Consider the following 18,015-nt stretch of genomic DNA (forward strand, 5'->3'; position numbering starts at 1 on the left):
CATCCTCCCACCCATCTATTATGTTATCAGTCCTTGTCCCATAGCACGTATCACACCCTTTATTGCAGTTGTTGGCTGATGGTCTGTCTTCTCCACTTACATTATAAGAATGGCATTTGCAAGAACTAAAGTACGTGGAGGATGTACTATGTGCCAAGCACTGTTTTACAGAGTGCTTTACCAGGATGATTTCATTAACTTCTCCCAGCAGCCCAAGAGGTGCCCACTACTAAAACCCACCTCACAGACAAAGGAAGGACAACTCAGGAGGGCAGTGACTTGCCCACAGCCATGCAGCCTAGGGGATGGAATCAGGGCCCCACCCAGGCCCGGTGACTTCAGAACCTATCCTGTGAGAGCAGTATGTCTGTCCACCATGGCGTCCATGGTACACAGTGCAGAGCCTGGCACAGAGTAAAGGTTGGTAACTGGAGACAGAGATGCACCCGGGACCCCAGTCCCATGCTCTGCCCACTGTACATTGGCTTAGGGTTCCAGTGCTGGGTCTGTGCAACCCTGGGCAGGTCAGAGTCCTCTCTGGTCCTTAACATGTGCCCCTGTGAAAAGGGCCAATGATATTGAAGTCACAAGGCTGTTACTGGGATGGAATGAGGCAGTGGAAGTGAACATGCCTTGGAAGCTATGGTTAAGTGCATTGTCCACAGACTTGCCAACAACCCCAGCTCAGGAGACTGTGGGCCTCAAGTGTGGCTTCTTTGAGACCAGACTGAACCCCGTGGAGGTGAAGGGGAGCCCTTTCATTTTGCTGAGGGCCTTGGGGGACTCTTAAGGCACTGTGCCAGGGGTCCATAAGCTTTTCAGAGCCTTCCAAAATGACGCCTAGGCTCTGAAAACAAAAATGTGTGTATGTGTGCTCAATTGTACCTGACTCTTTGTGACCCCGTGGACTGTAGCCCACCAGGCTCCTCTGTCCATGGGATTTTACAGGCAAGAATACTGTAAATTTAAGTGGAAAGCATACAGACAGATGTTTTCATACTAGGGCCACCTGGGAAGCACAAAAACAAAATTACTAACTCAGGTGGTGTTAGTGGTAAAGAAATTCCCCTGCCAATGCAGAAGACACAAAAGATGCAGTTTCAATCCCTGGATCAAGAAGATCTCCTGGAGAAGGGCATGGCAACCCACTCCAGTATTTTTGCCTGGAGAATCCCATTGACAGAGGAGCCTGGAGGGCTGTAGTCCATAGGTTCACAAAGAGTCCAACATGACTGAAGCAACTTAGCATAAAGATAAAAAGGAAACGGGGGGGGGGGGTCAATTAACATATAACTAGCATGTCAAATTTCCTTAAGGATTCCATTCAGAATCTGTGAGAACTTCACTATATTTGGAAACAATTTATGGGTAAGATTCTCCCACTTTGCAAGAATTACTGAGCATACCTCATCATTAACAAGAAAGCTGAACCATAGTGAATGGACATGTGTTGTTTTAGCCAATTTCAGAAGCAAAGCATGACAAAAAATTATAAAATACATTGTAATAAGCTATAATGGAAAAGGATCTGAAAGTAAATTTTTAAAAATTTATAAAATACATATTATATGTATGTATGGATGTATATGTATACAGGGCTTCTCTGATGGCTCAGTGGTAAAGAATCTACCTGCAATGCAGGAGACCTGGGTTCAAACCCTGGGTAAGGAAGATGCCCTGGAGAAGGAAATGGTAACGCATTCCAGTATTCTTGCCTGAAAAATCCCACAGATGGAGGAACCTGGCAGGCTACAGTCCATGGGGTCACGAAAGAGTCAGACACGACTTAGCGACTTCTTGTATATGGAAAGCAAGAAAGGTGAGAGAGACAGAGACAGTCTTCTTCCCTTCCTGGTTCCAACTGCACTTCCATCTTTGAATGAAGATGCATTTCAAGGTGGAGGAGGGCATTCAGAAGACAAGCCCCTCAGGTCTTCAGGGGGTCTCTTCATGGCCTAGCTTGGACACCTCCCAAGGCCTCCCTAGGCATCTCACTTACATGTTGGGGCCACAGCCCAGAGAGGTCCCCATGCTCGGGGCCTTGGGGAAAGAGGACAGGGGCGGGGCCCAGGAGGGCGGGGCCCTGGGGGTGGGGCTGGGTGGGGAGGAGGGGCGCGGCCTTACCCAGCATGCCTTGGGAGTGCCAGGTGTATTCGTACCAGGTCTTGACCCGGTTCTGCACGGACTTGGGGATCTTGTAGAAGTTCATGTACTTCACGGTGCTGTCCATGCAGCTGCGGTAGTAGGTCTGTCCCGCGGTGGCGGCCCCCACTACGTCTCTCATCTGGGGGGGTTGGGGGGTGGTGGTCAGGGAAGCCACTGGGTCAGAGTGGGGCGGGGCTTCGGGGACATGGGTTGTGGGCACATTAATGTAACACAGGCCCCCGGGTGCACGCTTGCCGGGCTGGTAGGAGATCAGGAGAGAGGGAAACCCATATCCACACTTAAGAGGTTTCGCTGACCCAGAGTAGACGTGGAGGAGCGAGGCTGCTGGCCCTTCAGGTGGGCTTAGGTCTCTGGGGCCACACAAGGAGGGCAGGTCTCGCTGGGCTGGGCCGATCCTGGTACCAACGTGACCCCTCAGAGGCCACTTTGACCACCCGCGGGAGGAAATGGGAAGCAGGTGCGCTGCTCCTTGGGGCAGAGCCCTCAAGGGTAACACTGAGGATCCCTGGTGGTCGCCTCATGCACTACAACAAGGTGAGCCGCACGCCAGGGCCCCGCACGTTAGAATCCACCAAGGGGTTCTCTCCAGGCCAACAGCCCAAATCCTCAGCCTCTGCAGGAAGCCACTGGGCCCAGCTCTCCAGATACCCCCAGAGGCTGACATTTCAAACGAGAAGAACCTTCAGAGAGAAAGTGGGACCTATACCTCCATCACCACCCCTTCACCCGGCAGGTCCCAGAGCTCCAGGCTCCTGACTCTCCGCCCAGTGCTCTTTCCTGGGCTTGGTCTAAAAGGAACGGGCACAGATGGTGACGTTTCTGGCAGAAGCGGGAGGAAGAGGGGCCCTGCAGGTAGGTGGGTCAGGACAGACTAGTGGCCCAGCTACCTGTCCGATCATCACGGAGAAAGCGAAGACGCCCGTGAAATAGTTTAGACCCTGGAAGACAATTTCAAAGAGCGTCCTGGGGTCGGGCAGGCCACCAATGGTGATGAGGGTCTTCACAGCCCAGTAGTAACAGCGAATGTAACTGCGGAGAGAAGAGGAAGGGGACCTCAGTCATCACAGACTCAGCCTGTGGATCCTGGGCAATCTGGCTTGAATATATGTACGTTGTACAAGAGAGAAAAAGCTTTATAGCTCATGAGTGCAAAAAAAGGGGAGGTGGAACCCTCTCCCAACCGCAGAGCCCTCTGCACAGAGCATGTTTGCAGGTGCTGTGTGGTTTGGTCGTGACTCTGCCCCGACCCTATAGAGACATGCTGTCATCCCCATTTACAGATATGGAAACTGAGGCTTCCAGAGATTGCTTGGAAGACTTCGCAGAATAAACCAGGGTTTTCTGGCTCCTGATGCGTGGGCTCCTTCAGTTTTCCTCCATATGTTTTCAAAGTCCACAGTCTCTGCTTTGCTCTCCCATCATAAGGTTCAAGAACAAGCTCAAAATTGGAAGATATCTCAAGGGTCACCTTTTCTGACCCTCCCCCTCTCCTGTCCACTAACCAGATAGTGAAACTGTGGGCCACAAAGGAAAGGGAACACCCATGGTCACCAGCTGGCAAGTTCCAGGGCTGGGGCTGGAAAACAGGTGTCACCTTCTCTCTAAGCTGTCATCAGTAACCCCCTGACACAGGCGCATGAGCCATCAGGAAGGGAGGTGGTTGATGGGGTCCTGCCGTGTGGAACAAGGTATACAAAATGCCCAAGCTTGTGTAATCATCACAAAGTAGCAAAAGTCCCTCCCTCACTATCTTTTGAGTTTTAAAGGTTTGCATGTTTACTAATAATTGCAAGTTTGCATTATTCCAACAGAGCAGCCTCACTGTTCTAATTCCTAGCCATTAAGTCCTACAAAAATAAACCTAAGCTTTTATAGTAACTTAATCAATACAGAAGTAAAACCTTTATAGCTATTTAAACGGATTTAATTACCAAGGTGCTTATGTTCAGACCTTCAGACGATGCCTTTCCAGGGGTCAGCAAGGTTGAGGTCACCAGGGCCTAAACTCAGGGCATTCTCAGCAGGCTTTCCTGTACTTCCTGTCGTCCTACCAGGGCACAGGAGCTGCCCAGAGCCTGCCCTGTCCCCAGTGTCCTGATACATCCATGCTGCCAGGGTCCCTGCTTCGCCGGGAAATGGAGAACATCATCCGACTGGCCAATCATCTGGTCCGAGATTGATCCCAAACTGGTCCTCCCCTGGGCTCCGTTCACCAGCTATTTATGCGGTATTGTGGTTAGATCATGGGCTCTGGAGAGGACTGCCTGGGCTCAAACTCAGCCCTGCCACTTTCTAACTGCATTAAGTAACCCATCTCGCCAAGCCACAGTGTCCTTTTTTGAAAGGGGCATGGCCATAGACCATCCTTCACAGGGCAATCATGAGGATGACGTGAGGTGAAAAGAGCACCTGGCCCATGGTGGGCCCTCAGGAAGCGTCAGCTGTCAGCACCTTCCCTGTCACTGGTTCCGGCAGTGGAGAACAATAGACTGGCCTGTGAGCTCACGAAGTTCAGTATCTAGTGGGGGTAGGCATGTCAATGTGCAGTGAGTACTGGGGGATGGGTGGAGAAGCAGAGGTTTTTGGGGGAGTTGGGCAGTGGGGGTCTTGGCCTCTGAATAGCTGTGAGGCCTAGGGCAGGGCTCTCACTAGGCCTCCCAGCCCCTCATTAACACCTGGTCCAAGAAAATATACCCATGATAGGTCTGCCCTGTCAATCCCCCATCATATCAGTTCTGGCCACCAGGGGGCATGCTAAGCAACCTTTCAGTTCGGTTCAGTGGCTCAGTCGTGTCCAACTCTGTGACCCCATGGACTGCAGCATGCCAGGCTTCCCTGTCCATCACCAACTCCTGGAGCTTGCTTAAACTCATGTCCATTGAGTCGGTGATTCCATCCAACCATCTCATCCTCTGTCCTCCCCTTCTCCTGCCACCTTCAATCTTTCCCAGCATCAGGGTCTTTTCCAATGAGTCAGTTCTTTGAATCAGGTGGCCAAAGTGTTGGAGCTTCAGCTTCAACATCAGTCCTTCCAATGAATATTCAGGACTGGTTTCCCTTAGGATTGACTGGTTTTATCTCCTTGCAGCCCAAGGGACTCTCAAGAGTCTTCTCCAACACCACAGTTCAAAAGCATCAATTATTTGATGCTCATCTTTCTCTATAGTCCAACTCTCACATCCATACATGACTACTGGAAAATCCATAGCTTTGACTAGACAGACCTTTGTTAGCAAAGTAATGTCTCTACTTTTTAATATGCTGTCTAGGTTGGTCATAGTTTTTCCTCCAAGGAGCAAGCGTCTTAATTTCATGGCTGTAGTCACCATCTGCAGTGATTTTGGAGCCCAAGAAAATAAAGTCTGTCACTATTTCCATTGTTTCTCCATCTATTTGCCATGAAGTGATGGAACCAGATGCCGTGACCTTTGTTTTTTGAACGTTGAGTTTTAAGTCAGCTTTTAAACTTTCCTCTTTCACTTTCATCAAGAGGCTCTTTAGTTCTTCTTCACTTTCTGCCATAAGGGTGGTGTCATCTGCGTATCTGAGTTTATTGATATTTCTCCCGGAAATCTTGATTCCAGCTTGTGCTTCATCCAGACCAGCATTTTGCATGATGTACTCTGCATATAAGTTAAATAAGCAGAGTGACAATATACCGCTTTGACGTACTCCTTTCTCAATTTGGAACCAGTCTGTTGTTCCATGTCTGGTTCTAACTATTGCTTCTTGACCTGCATACAGATTTCTCAGGAGGCAGGTAAGGTGGTCTGGTATTCCCATCTCTTGAAGAATTTTCCAGTTTGTTGTGACCTACACAGTCAAAGGCTTTGGCGTAATCAATAAAGCAGAAGTTTTTCCGGAATTCTCTCGCCTTTTCTGTGATCTAACAGATGTTGGCAATTTGATCTCTGGTTCCTCTGCCTTTTCTAAATCCAGCTTGAACATCTGGAAGTTCATGGTTCACGTACTGTTGAAGCCTGGCTTGAAGAATTTTGAGCATTACATTGCTAGTGTGTGAGATGAGTGCAATTGTGAGGTAGTTTGAACATTCTTTGGCCTTGCCCTTCTTTGAAATGAAAACTGACTTTTGAAATGAAAACTGACTTTTTCCAGTCCTGTGGCTACTGCTGAGTTTTCCAAATTTGCTGGCATATTGAGTGCAGCACTTTCACAGCATCATCTTTTAGGGTTTGAAACAGCTCAGCTGGAATTCCATCACCTCCACTAGCTTTGTTCGTAGTGATGCTTCCTAAGGCCCACTTGACTTTGCATTTCAGGATGTCTGGTTTTAGGTGAGTGATCACACTATCGTGGTTATCTGGGTCATGAAGATCTTTTTTGTACAGTTCTTCTGTGTATTCTTGCCACCTCTTCTTAATACCTTGTGCTTCTGTGAGGTCCATACCATTTCTATCCTTTATTGTGCCCATCCTTGCATGAAATGTTCCCTTGGTATCTCTAATTTTCTTGAGAATTAAGAAAATCAAGTCCCCTTTAGGGGGACTGAATTGGGCACTCCTTGGGTGCTGGGTGCTGCTGGGCCACCAGCAGAATGAAGATGAGTGATCCATATAGCTCTGGCTTTCACTGAAGCCCTTCCTGACTAGAGAAGACAGCTACTGACATGGATGGCACATCTTAGCGGTCTCTTGAGTATTCCATGCCAGTAGACCTGTGGGGACCCCTGCATATTGCCCCAGACCTGGCCAATGCAAAGCAGGATGAAGAAACCAAATACATAGGAGCTTAGGTCCTTAGGCCCCGTGGACTATAGCAGGCATTCAAGAAATGCTCACTATTTTGAAAGTTATTATTATTAATGATATTGGATTTTTAGAGGAATTCTCCTTCACTAGTTGTGCTTTTGCATATCTTGGGTTTCCCTTTAGGATTTTATTTGGAAAGGGTAATGCTGCCAGGAAAGTGTGCCTCTCCACTGCACAAGAAGTCCCAGAGGGCTAGCCCTGTCTTCCCAACTCTGCCTGCCATTCCTTGCAGGCCTGCCTGGGATGGGTGCCAGGCCCTGCCCTGGGAAATGGCTTCTTAGCCAGGTGGCATATGAACCTCTCTGAGAATTTAAGCACAGTTAGGAAGCTTCTCCTTAGAAGTCAGCATGCTCCCAAAATTCAGTTCTGATTTCAAGGGAGGTTTGTTAGGTTAGGAACCTAGGTTAGGTTCCCAGTGTGCTGGCTTCCCCTTAAGAAGGACCATAGCTAGGAAGTGGGGTCACTGACTCCTGTCCAGGCATGGGCTAGATGTGTTACACACATTAATTTATATCTTTCTCATGAGAAATCTGTGTGATCCCACCCCCATTTTATAGATGAGAAAACTGAGTCTCAGAAAGGGTAAGGGCCTTACCCAAAGTCACAGAGCAAGATTTAATGAATAGCTTCTGTTCTTCCCTTTGCACAGAAGGCCTTTGAGTCCTCTCTCTGCCCCCTTGTGAGGGGATGAATGAATGAAAGAGTGAGTGAGTGAGTGAATGAATCAATGGTCTAGTCATAGTCTCTGGACCACGGCTGTGGGTGGGTTCAGCCAAGGGGAACAGGGGCAGGGTCAGTGGTGGTGTCAGGGTGTTGGGCCCTGATCCCACCCCCAACACACAGCACCCCACAGCGGATGTCAGGTTCCCCCTCCTGCCTGCTGGACTGCCCTGGACCCTCAGACTCTCTCGGTGAGCTCCCCTCAGGCCACAGGCCCATCTCAGGTGACAGGTCACTGTGGCCGAGTACTGAGGCATTTGGCCTGAGAAGGGGACATTCTGGACCAACAGCCACTCTATAAAAAAGCCACCTTGGGACTTCCCTGCTAGTCCAGTGGTTAAAAATCTGCCTACCAATGCAGGGGACCAGGGTTTGATCCCTGAACCAGGAAAGTCCCACATGCTACAGAGTAACTAAGCCTGCATGCCTAGAGCCTGTGCTCCGAAACAAGAGAAGCCAGCACAATGAGAGGCCTGCTCACCGTGACTAAAAAGTAGCCCCTGACTCACCGCAACCAGAGAAAGCCCATGTGCAGCAGTGAAGACCCAGCACTACCAAAGGAAATAAACAAACCTTTTTTTTTTTTAAAAAAAGAAGCTACCTTGGATGTGGGTGATCACCTATTCTCGCACCAGCTAGAAGCAAGTGTAAGGAGGAGGTCAAAGTGTTGACGAGTTGGATGGAGAGCGTTTTGCATCACGTGCAGGCACAGCCCAGGGGGAGGCAGGGCCTGCCTGAGGGGACTCGCAGCCCCTTGGGCCTGAACTCTGCCTCTGCCTCCGTCACCACAGCTGACCAAGTGCCCACTATGGGCTGCCACTGATTCCTTGGGAACGAGGTGACCCGGCAACATGGCGGCAGCAGGACTCCTCTCTAGGGGTCTTGGTGCCACGAATTACTAAGACACAGGAGGAAGACTGCGGCTCACCTGTTTCCCACGCCATCATAAACCCAGTGAGTGGCGCCGAGGCCCTCATAGGCCGATGCCCAGTAATACAGACATGAGTTCAGATGTAAACTGTAGAGCAGGTAGGCTGTGGTCCTGATAACCCTGCAGAAAAAGGAAGGCACGAACGCAGCAGTTGAAAAGCTGGCAATGACATCTCAGCCCAGGGGTGGGGACTGCAGGGAACAGGCGAGTCCTCACCCTCCCCAGCACCCGCAGGGATCCCCGTATCGGAGCCGCAAGGCACCTGGCCCGTGGGAACCGGTGGCTATACTACGGGGCCTACTGGCTGCTCTACTGAGACTGTGCTGGCTAGGAATGGTGATGCTCCAACAGAAAGTTGTCAAGACTGGGGCCCAGAAGTAGCACAGAGCTACCTGTGCAGACAATTCTGGGGAAGTGGAGGAGCTGAGGGGGGAATGCATTGGGCGGGGGCCGGGGCGGGGCGCCAAGAAAGGACATGCATGCTGAGAAGCGCTGTCCCTGAGAAATATCAAGAAGAGCCCTGTTCTCCAGCGTGGCCTGGCTTGTCCTGTGTTCCAAGCCTGGGCATCTGCAAGATGGCCCCCTGTGTCCCTACAGCCCACCACCCATGTTTGAGTATTTGGGGGGTCAGTTTCCTGAGCTGAAACCAAATCGAGGCCCAGCTCCCTGGATATGCAGGGGAGCCACACACGTCAACCTGCATGTGCCCTCCTCACAATTGCGGGAAATGGGACATTCCTGGATCTTTAAAAAACAAACATCCCTTCAAAGAAGGATGAGGAAGAGGCCTGGCTTCCGGCAGCTGGTAGTGGCTAGGGGGCCTGGAAGCCGGGGAATGCTGAAAGGGGAAGGGATGGGATAGAGAATGTCTTGCTCTGTTCTTGCTGCAAATATCCTGGGACATGTGTGTGCATGTGTGGGGGGTCTCACCTGTAAACGTAGGCTTTGCTGAGGATGGATTCCAGGCGGTTGTTAAACTCAAAGAAGGCCATATACTGGGAGGAAGAGCAAGGCATCAGGGTGGCCCGCTGCCCTCCCCTCCCCACCCACTCCCCACAGCTGCCAGGACTGAGGGTTCTTTCTGCAGCCCCTCAGTGGGAGGAGGAGCCAGGATGGATCTGAACGTGTGGCCCAACTCCTGCATCACCATTAGTTGTTGCTAGTACTAATAACCCTCACCTCATGGAATTGAGCAGTAAGCACTTGTAAAGCCTCCAGAACAATATCTAATACATAGCACAGCGAAGAAGCACTTACAATCATAAGGAATTTCCCATAATTCCTTGCAGCCACCCTTTCCTGATGCCTCACCAGTGCTGCTTAGACCAGGCATCAAGATGTTGGCACCAGTGCAGAGCACCAGAGGAGCTGGAGGCCTTGGATGGGGAAGCCCACGCTTCTTACCTTCAAACAGCGGGGCAAGCGCAGGAGGGGATTCACACCGAATTTCAAGTAGAGTAAGTCCAAGGGCAAGAGGCAGAGCATGTCCATCTGAAATGCCAGCAGGACACCACAGTGTATAAAACAGCGTGTAATTCCCAGGGTTGTGGGATGGGGTTGGTGGCGGGGGTCTCCACCTTCAATGGAAAGGCGAGGTCAGGATGCCCGCGGAGGGGCTAAAACTAGGGCAGCAGGTATCCACCAACAAGCCCCAGCCTGTGCTGGTCCTGTGGGGGAAGCCACGTCACATTGGCCTCAAAACACCCAGGGCCCCCAAAGACACAGCCTCCTGAGACCCCTGGCACACACCTTAAAGCGCTGAGATTTCAGGTAATTGTTGCGCATCTCCTTTTTGTCCGTCTGGAATGAAATGGAATAATGACTGTGAAATGGCCTGAGAGCTTCCCCCTGACCCCATCGGAGCAGTGATGTAAATTCCCGCCCAACCTCCATCTTCCTATCCAAATAACAGCCCCAAGGGTGCAGAGCCACTGAATGGACCAGCGGAGCCTGGTGAAAGCCTACAGATGGGGAGATTGAGCTCCCCAAGGTGGAGTGGGGGTGTGTCATCCAAGGTCACTCAGCTTGATTCCGGCTTCTTGGATGGAAAGCGGGTATGCCGACTTTACTCTCTCAGCACGTTAGCCTCACCTGGATCATTTGCAACCTTATTCACTGCTCTGATCAGACCAGGAAAGAGGTTGCCCAGGGAATTCTTCTTCCTGTGTATTATTTTAGAAGCTCAACCTCAACTTGTCTGCACACAGAGGAGACCCAGCTCCACCCGCATGGAATTTTGAAAAATGACCTACACAGGGAGATGGGGACTTTGCCACATCACAGTCAGGATTTTGGTTTCCTCCCCAGAAAGTGCACCAGAACATGGACTCCCCAACTGGTCTGAGGAGTGTACTTTTTGCAGGACCCTGCCCCACCGCCACCCCAGGAAATGTTATGTCAGCAGTTACCTGTGCTGAGCACTCTGCATACATCACCTCCATGGAGCCTCACAGCAATGGTAAGAGGTGAGAACAATTACTATCCCCATTTTACAGATGAGGAAACTGAGGCTCTGAGAGGTGACACAGTTAGTTCTCATACAGCCAAGATTTGAACCAGGTCTGCCTACTCTGGAGACCATTCTCTGGACTACTTCTTCATCTCTAATTCCATCAGGTGGTCCAGGAACCATCTTCCCCACAAACAAAGATGTGTGTAATTCGAATGTATCAAAGATGTGTGAAACAAACAACCATGCTGTTGAATAGGCACGAGTGGATGTCCTGAGATTTCCCAGTTCATTTAGCTTCTTGTCCATCCCAGCATCAGGGGCTCTGGTGGCAGGGTCTGCCCCCAGCCAACCCCCCCAACCCGGCTGTGACTCACTATGATGTCCCCGCCTCTGACAAACTGCAGGCGCATCTGGAACACGGTGATGTCCAAGAGGTAGATGAGGTCGCACAGGTAATCCATCAGCAGCCAGAGGTGGATGTTGTTCGGCGTCTGATAGGGGAAGGCCCAGCGCACGGGAATCAGCCAGCAGTTCCAGTTCCAGGCCAGCACCACGAAGAACAGCCACAAGATGTACATCAGGTCTGCAGGGGTGGGGGAGGGAAGGTGCTGGAACCTCAGTCGGAGAAGGGCCCCTCGCCTTGCCGTGCAATCGGGATGGGGCTTTCTTATTTCCACTTATCAGTCTGCACTTTCTTACCAGCTCTAAATGTGGCCCTTCTTGAGGGAAAGTGAAAGTGTTAGTCATTCAGGCGTGTCCAATTCTTTGGGACGCCACAGACTACTATAGACTACCAGGCTCCTCTGTCCATGGGATTTTCCAGACAAGAATACTGGAGTAGGTTGCCATTCCCTTCTCCAGGGGATCTTCCTGACCCAGGGATTGAACCTGGGTCTCCTGCATTGCAGGCGGTTTCTTTACATACTGAGCCACCAGGGAAGCCTGGTCGAGGGGGAGCATAAAAAACTATCTTTGATATAAAAATAAATCACAGCTAGGCCCTAACAAACTGAGTACTCTCAGTAGGGGATGTGAGGTCATTACTAGTTCATAGACAGCTAACAGAAAACACTTCTGATCTCACTCTGGTTGAATTTTTTCCAAAAATGTATTTCCTGCCTTCCTAAATACACAGTAGTGAACAATGCATAGAAAATGGACAGATGGATAGATGCACAGGTGCATGGAGGGATGTCACGTGGGCATTTTTTATTTATTTACTTTTATTTTTTGGCCACATCTAGCAGTTTGTGGGATCTTAGTTCCCTGAACAGGGACTGAACCAGTGGCCCCTGCAGTGAATGTGCAGAGTCCTAACCATTGGACCCAAAGGGAATTCCCCCCAACCTGGGCATTTTATTTTATTTTATTTATTTATTTTTTCAACCTGGGCATTTTAAAGGATCTGTGGACACCAGGGTTGGAGTTCTCCCCATCAATAACTTCTTGTGTGACCCTGGGAAAGTCCCTCTCTGGTCCCTGTTCTGTCCTCCTCAGAGAAGTCACAGGAGAAGTCAGATTAAAAAAAAAAAAGAAAGAAAAGGCAGGGAAACCCTTTGTAAAGTGCTGTGCACATATGAAGGTTTGTTATTCCTAAAGAATATAAAATGAGCTAAAGGCAAGTGAGAGGCACTTCACTTGAGATGTTGGAAGACTTTTTCTCCTCTGCTCAGAGCAGCAGATCTGGGAAAGGAGCCAGTAAGGGCAGAGTAGAAAAAAAGACTTGGCCAAGAGTCAGGAGTCCTGAGTCTGCTGCTGACTAGTTGTGTCTTTAGGCTAGTTAACTCCTCTGTGCCTTAGTTTCCTTGCCTGTTAAGATGGGTGCTGTATTCCTTCCTAGTCCAGGGACTTGTTTGTTTGGGCCCCTCCCCCCGCCCCGCCCCTGCCCTGCCCCACCCCCTCCATGACGTGGTGGTCACGCCCACTGCCCGCCCAGGACTCACTGGTCAGCGGGTCGATGCTCTGGGGAAACTGGTACTTCTTCCAGGGGCGGCGTTTGAACTTGCAGCAGAGCATCTCACAGTAGTGTTCCTCCTCTGCCTGCCCCGCTTCAGCTGGCTTCACTTCCGGGGCCGGCTCTGGGGCTTTTTTGGCTGGGGCTGTGGGATGACACTGGTGACCCTCTGACCGAGCCCCAGGGCTCAGGCCGAGGATGCAAAGACAAGGCCCCCAACTGCAGACACTGGAGCTGGAGCTGAGGGGACCCTGGCAGCTCTTCACAACCAGCCACAAGGTCTGTGTGTTCTCCTGCAGCAAACCCCACAGATCCTCTTAAATAGCAGTCTGAGCACCTGCTCTGAAATGCTTACCTACTACCAACAGGGGACCACTGCTCAGGATCTGCCTAAAATGAAGTGTTTCTGGGCAAGCTGGGTGTTTCAGTTGAGTGTCTGCTTGTGTGTCTGTGTTTGGAAACCCTGGTTCTCTCTGGAGGTGGGGGGACATTAGTACCCAGAACTTCCACCCCCAGGAATCAGGAAAACATTGCCCTAGGTTTTTCAGCACAGGAATCTCAGCTCCTTCGTCTCTAAAACAAGACACTGAATGGGATCACAGCCTTCCTGTGCATCTATGGAGATGTTTGTTGGTGGACTAGAAATTGGCTCTTAAAGGTTCAATATGGCTATGTTTCTAGCTTTAGGATTATGAAGTCAGGCTCTGCTAGGTTCATTGTCAATATTTTGAGTTCAAAGGCACAGCCCTCCTTTGGAAAACCCTAGAAAACCTCCCTGGCAAGAGAGCGTGGTTCTTATTTCGTCCTGGCACTCTGAAAGGAGAAAACTTCCAAATAAATATTGTAACCAAGGCCTTTGAAAACTAAGACTGTGTGGTTCCAGAGTGGGTTATGGATACCATCTGAATGTAAGACCATAACATACGTCCCAGGGTGGACCACCTACCTGCCTACCAGCAGGAAGGGGGCAGAGGGTCAACCAGGGAACCTGCCCTCTGGGAGGCAGAGCTAAGTACAACTGGATCATCGGCCAGAACTCTGACCTTCTTTCCTCCCCTGAACACGTAGCTAAACCTGTACATAAAGGATCTCAAATTCCAGAGAGTGGAGATCTGCACTTCTCTCAAGCACCTCCACCATTTTCTTGGGGCCACCCTCCCCATGAGTTGAAAGAGGGTTCCAGGGGTCCCACTGCAACCCGGGTCTGGTAGACCATCACCAGTTCTGGACTCACAGGGCTTGGGGCTCTCCTCATCGGAGGTGACATCAGGGTCAATGAGCTTCTCTTTCACCTTCTCTGTCCGCTCCTTGAAAAGCTTCACCAGCTCCTGGAGCCGGTCATTGATGATGGCACTGTTCTGGCTGGCTGTGGAGGTTGCACGGTCCTGATCACTGTGGAAACAGCACCCAGAGCTGAGCGGACTGTGTAGGGAGGGACCCCTGCACCCCCAAGCAAGGGCAGAATCTGTATCCCACCTGGCCTGAGGGGGGTCAATCCTGCCCCAGTCTCCCTCTTGACATCAAAACATCAAACCCACCCTAATATCTCCTGGGAGGAAATTCAGCTTGGGAATTGCACCGGGATACCCAGATTTTAGGAAATGTACTATACAGGCTCTGATTCAGATGGGCAATTCTGAAAAACTTTGGATTCCACTTGTGATTTAGGGGGCACCTTTTGGAACTCAATTCAGGGCCGTTAGACTCAGTTTGGGGTTCACATGAGATACAGGACCAATCAGAGAGGGGATAGGGGTTACTGTTTGAGGTTTAGGAAATAGCTGATTAAAAAAACAATGCAGGGAATTCCCTGGTGGTCCAGTGGTTAGGACTCTGAGCAATCACTGCCAAGGTCGTGGGTTTGATCCCTGGTCAGGGAACTAAGATCCCACAAGCCATGCAGCATGGGCAAAATAATTAGTTTAATTCAAATAAAATTAAAAAACCATTACAGATACATTATAAATCCTTTTAACTTATAGGACTTTAAAATGTATGAACTTGCATCAAGAGAGACAGACATAGACAGACAGAATGAATGAGAGTCTGCCTGACAGTCTGCTCAGCGTGGGTCCAGAGCCCTGGGTGAGTTGAGATGGGAGGCTGTGTGAATCAGCCTAGCTCCATGTTCTCTGCGGAGTGGCCTGTGATCCTCTTGCTGAGCTGACGGTGACACTGGTGTTTACAGATCTGTTGTTTCTTTCATACACTGAGGCACTGAAACTCAAGCCAGCTACTCTCTTGTGCTCAGCTGAGCTAGAGAAGAGCAGTGTGGGGTCGTAGTGAGAGATGGCACCGGGGGTGGAGGAGACATGAACTGCTCACCCACTTTGGGGAGCAGTAACCACCCAGCCAGGGGCCCCGATGCCCAGGTGTGGCCATGTCAGCTTTCTTCTGTGCACAAGCCATGCACAACTCTAGGCCTCCTCATGGAAGAGCAGCCTGGCACTATCCCTTTCCAGTCTGACCAGGGAGATCTTGAAAGCCACAGAAAGATGGCAGAGCCACTGTTGGCTGGGTACTTAAATGACCGCAGAGAGCAGTCATGCACTGACCCTGAAATACGCATCTGGTGACACCTCTGACAAGAGACATCTTATTCCTTAAGGAACTGAAACACTGAGGTCTATTTGCTATAGCATCTTAACCTACTGAGGGAATACCTAGGGCTCCATGCTGACCACCTTAAGAGCTTTTTCCCCCAAGGGAATTTTTATTATTCTACATGATTTCTGCCTTATCTTCTCATATGAACCCTAACCCCGCCCTGATCCTATTGCATAAGATGAGACTCCACTGTAACTAAAAGGAATCACTGGATGATAGGTGAGGTTTGGGGTTTTTTCCTGCTTCTTTGGCTTTTCTGAACTTTCCACGATAGTGCTAAGCATAAACTCCATAAAATTACAGGCAGAAAAAAAAGACTGGAAGGAAAGGCCATGGTTTCCTGAGGTCACTCCAGGAGTGTGGCTGGGGAGGAGGTGAGATGCCCAGGCCAGAGCCCAGGGCTGGGGGATTCACTGTCACTAGCCTACATAGACCCTTCAGGAAAACATCTCCCACTGGCCCAGCCCTTGAGACGGTCAGATGTCAGAGACACAGGCCCTGATGCCCTCACAGTGGCCTTTAAACATTGTTCCATGGACCAGCTGCATTGGAATCACCTGAGAAGCTTATAAACACCTGGCTTCCCCAGGTCCACTCTCCGTGGTTCAGGACACAGGAGGCCCAGAGCCCAGGCCCATTCTGCAGACCAGATTTTGCACAACTGCTGGGCCAGCCAGAAGCAGCCAGGGCAGGGGACCCAGCCCTCCCTTACTGCTTGGAAACCACTGGCACAGTCTGCCTTCAGGCAGAGTGTTCTAAAAACATCCATGCTCTCCCCAGCTCACCTCCCTTTGCTTGCCCATCCCCACCCAGACTTCTGACTCCCTGAGACCCCAGAGGCGGCCCTCACTTACTCAGTGCCCTGTGGGCTGGTGGGGTCCGACCAGGCGACCACAGGGGATGCAGCCGGTGACAGCATCTTGAGCTCTTCAGCCTCATCATCTTGGGAAGGCAGCCTCTTCCTGCAAGAATACAGACATGGAAAGGGACTTCAGGGAGGCAGGAGCCACAAGCAGGGAGCCAACTTGGCGCCCTGCAGATCACCCAGAGCAAATCCTGCGTGGGAGGTGGGGGCAGAGGATGGTGCTGCCCAAGGGTCCTCGCTTGGCTGCAGGGAAACAAAAAGGGAGAAGAGGGGACACAGCCGACCTCCGGACCTTAGTCTCTGCATCCGTTCAGCGGCCTCACATAAAAGTAACAGCACTGACTCAGAATCAGGTAAACCCAAGTTTGCTCCCCAGCCCTGCTTCTTCCCAGTGTGTGACCTTGGCAAGTTACTTAAACTCTCTGAATGGCCTCAGCTTTCCCCTCTGTAAAATGGGACTGTGTGTGCTGTGCTTAGTAGCTTAGTCGTGTCCGCCTCTTTGAGACCCCATGGACTACTGTAGTCCCCAGGCACCTCTGTCCATGGGGATTCTCCAGCAAGAATACTTGAGTGGGTTGCCATGCCCTCCTCAGGGGATCTTCGCAACCCAGGGATCAAACCCAGGTCTCCCGCATTGCAGGTGCTTATCACTCAGTCAGGTCTCATTTTAAACATCCTTCTCCCCCCACCGCCCAGTCTGACGGCACCGAGCTCCCCAGTCCACCCCCACCTCTTTCTCTATCACACCACCGTTCCAGCCTCCAATAAGGTGTGAGGGCTCACATTCCATCCTGTTAACTCTCCTAGAAGCTCAGCTTCCCTCCCTTAACAGATGTGTCCCTGATTGGAAAAACTGACATCCACAGGCCATGGAGTCTGGTCTCCCACACGTGGTATGACCTGGAACAAGCCCCATCCCCTCCCAGAGCTCCCTCTTCCCTACCTGAAGGATGAAGACTAAATTATCCTGGGTCCCCACCATTCAGTCCAAGTCCCCCAGTGTTGCATTTGGAACTACTGGTGTCTTGGCTGACAGTGTCTAGATTTGAATACATGTGGTACTCCTACCATTCCCCAGCACCGTGACTCAGGATTCCACCTTTAGGGCTTCTAGAGGGATACAGTCAGAGGGATGTGCAGCATTTGCTTTATTCCAGAAGACTCTGGAACTACCCTGTTATCTTTTGCCAACTCAACTAAAATGGCAAAGCTGATGGGTTCGCCTCTTTTACACTCTAATTAAAAGGAGGCCTGCAGGGGCACTTCCCTGGTGGTCCAGTGGCTAAAACTCTGCACTCCCAATGCAGGGGACCTGGGTTCGATCCCTGGTCAGGGTGGTACATCCCACATGCCACAACTAAGACCTGGCATAGCCAAATAGTCATCAGGGAAAAGACCCTGATGCCGGGGAAAACTGAAGGTGGAAGGAGAAAGGGACAACAGCGGATGAGATGGTTGGATGGCATCACCGACTCGACGGACATGAGTTTGAGGAAGCTCCAGGAGTTGGTGATGGACAGGGAAGCCTGGTGTGCTGCAGTCCATGGGGTC

The 18,015-nt window shown here is 50.8% G+C and overlaps 1 protein-coding gene across 1 annotated transcript in view; it reads right to left on the reverse strand.

The window, feature by feature from the left end:
• CNGB1 (cyclic nucleotide gated channel subunit beta 1) overlaps nucleotides 1-18,015 on the reverse strand; it is a 74,752-nt gene that overhangs the window by 15,432 nt on the left and 41,305 nt on the right. Inside the window, exons 18-27 of the mRNA XM_061134652.1 lie at nucleotides 16,454-16,561; nucleotides 14,227-14,384; nucleotides 12,982-13,137; nucleotides 11,413-11,621; nucleotides 10,336-10,386; nucleotides 9,991-10,077; nucleotides 9,517-9,581; nucleotides 8,584-8,706; nucleotides 3,054-3,195; nucleotides 2,125-2,284 (exon numbers count right to left, since the gene is read on the reverse strand). Of these exons, the coding sequence (XP_060990635.1) occupies nucleotides 2,125-2,284; nucleotides 3,054-3,195; nucleotides 8,584-8,706; nucleotides 9,517-9,581; nucleotides 9,991-10,077; nucleotides 10,336-10,386; nucleotides 11,413-11,621; nucleotides 12,982-13,137; nucleotides 14,227-14,384; nucleotides 16,454-16,561 (1,259 nt within the window). The remainder of the gene's footprint in view (nucleotides 1-2,124; nucleotides 2,285-3,053; nucleotides 3,196-8,583; nucleotides 8,707-9,516; nucleotides 9,582-9,990; nucleotides 10,078-10,335; nucleotides 10,387-11,412; nucleotides 11,622-12,981; nucleotides 13,138-14,226; nucleotides 14,385-16,453; nucleotides 16,562-18,015) is intronic.

Source organism: Dama dama, chromosome 4, assembly GCF_033118175.1.
Source record: "Dama dama isolate Ldn47 chromosome 4, ASM3311817v1, whole genome shotgun sequence".
Lineage (NCBI taxonomy): Eukaryota > Metazoa > Chordata > Mammalia > Artiodactyla > Cervidae > Dama > Dama dama.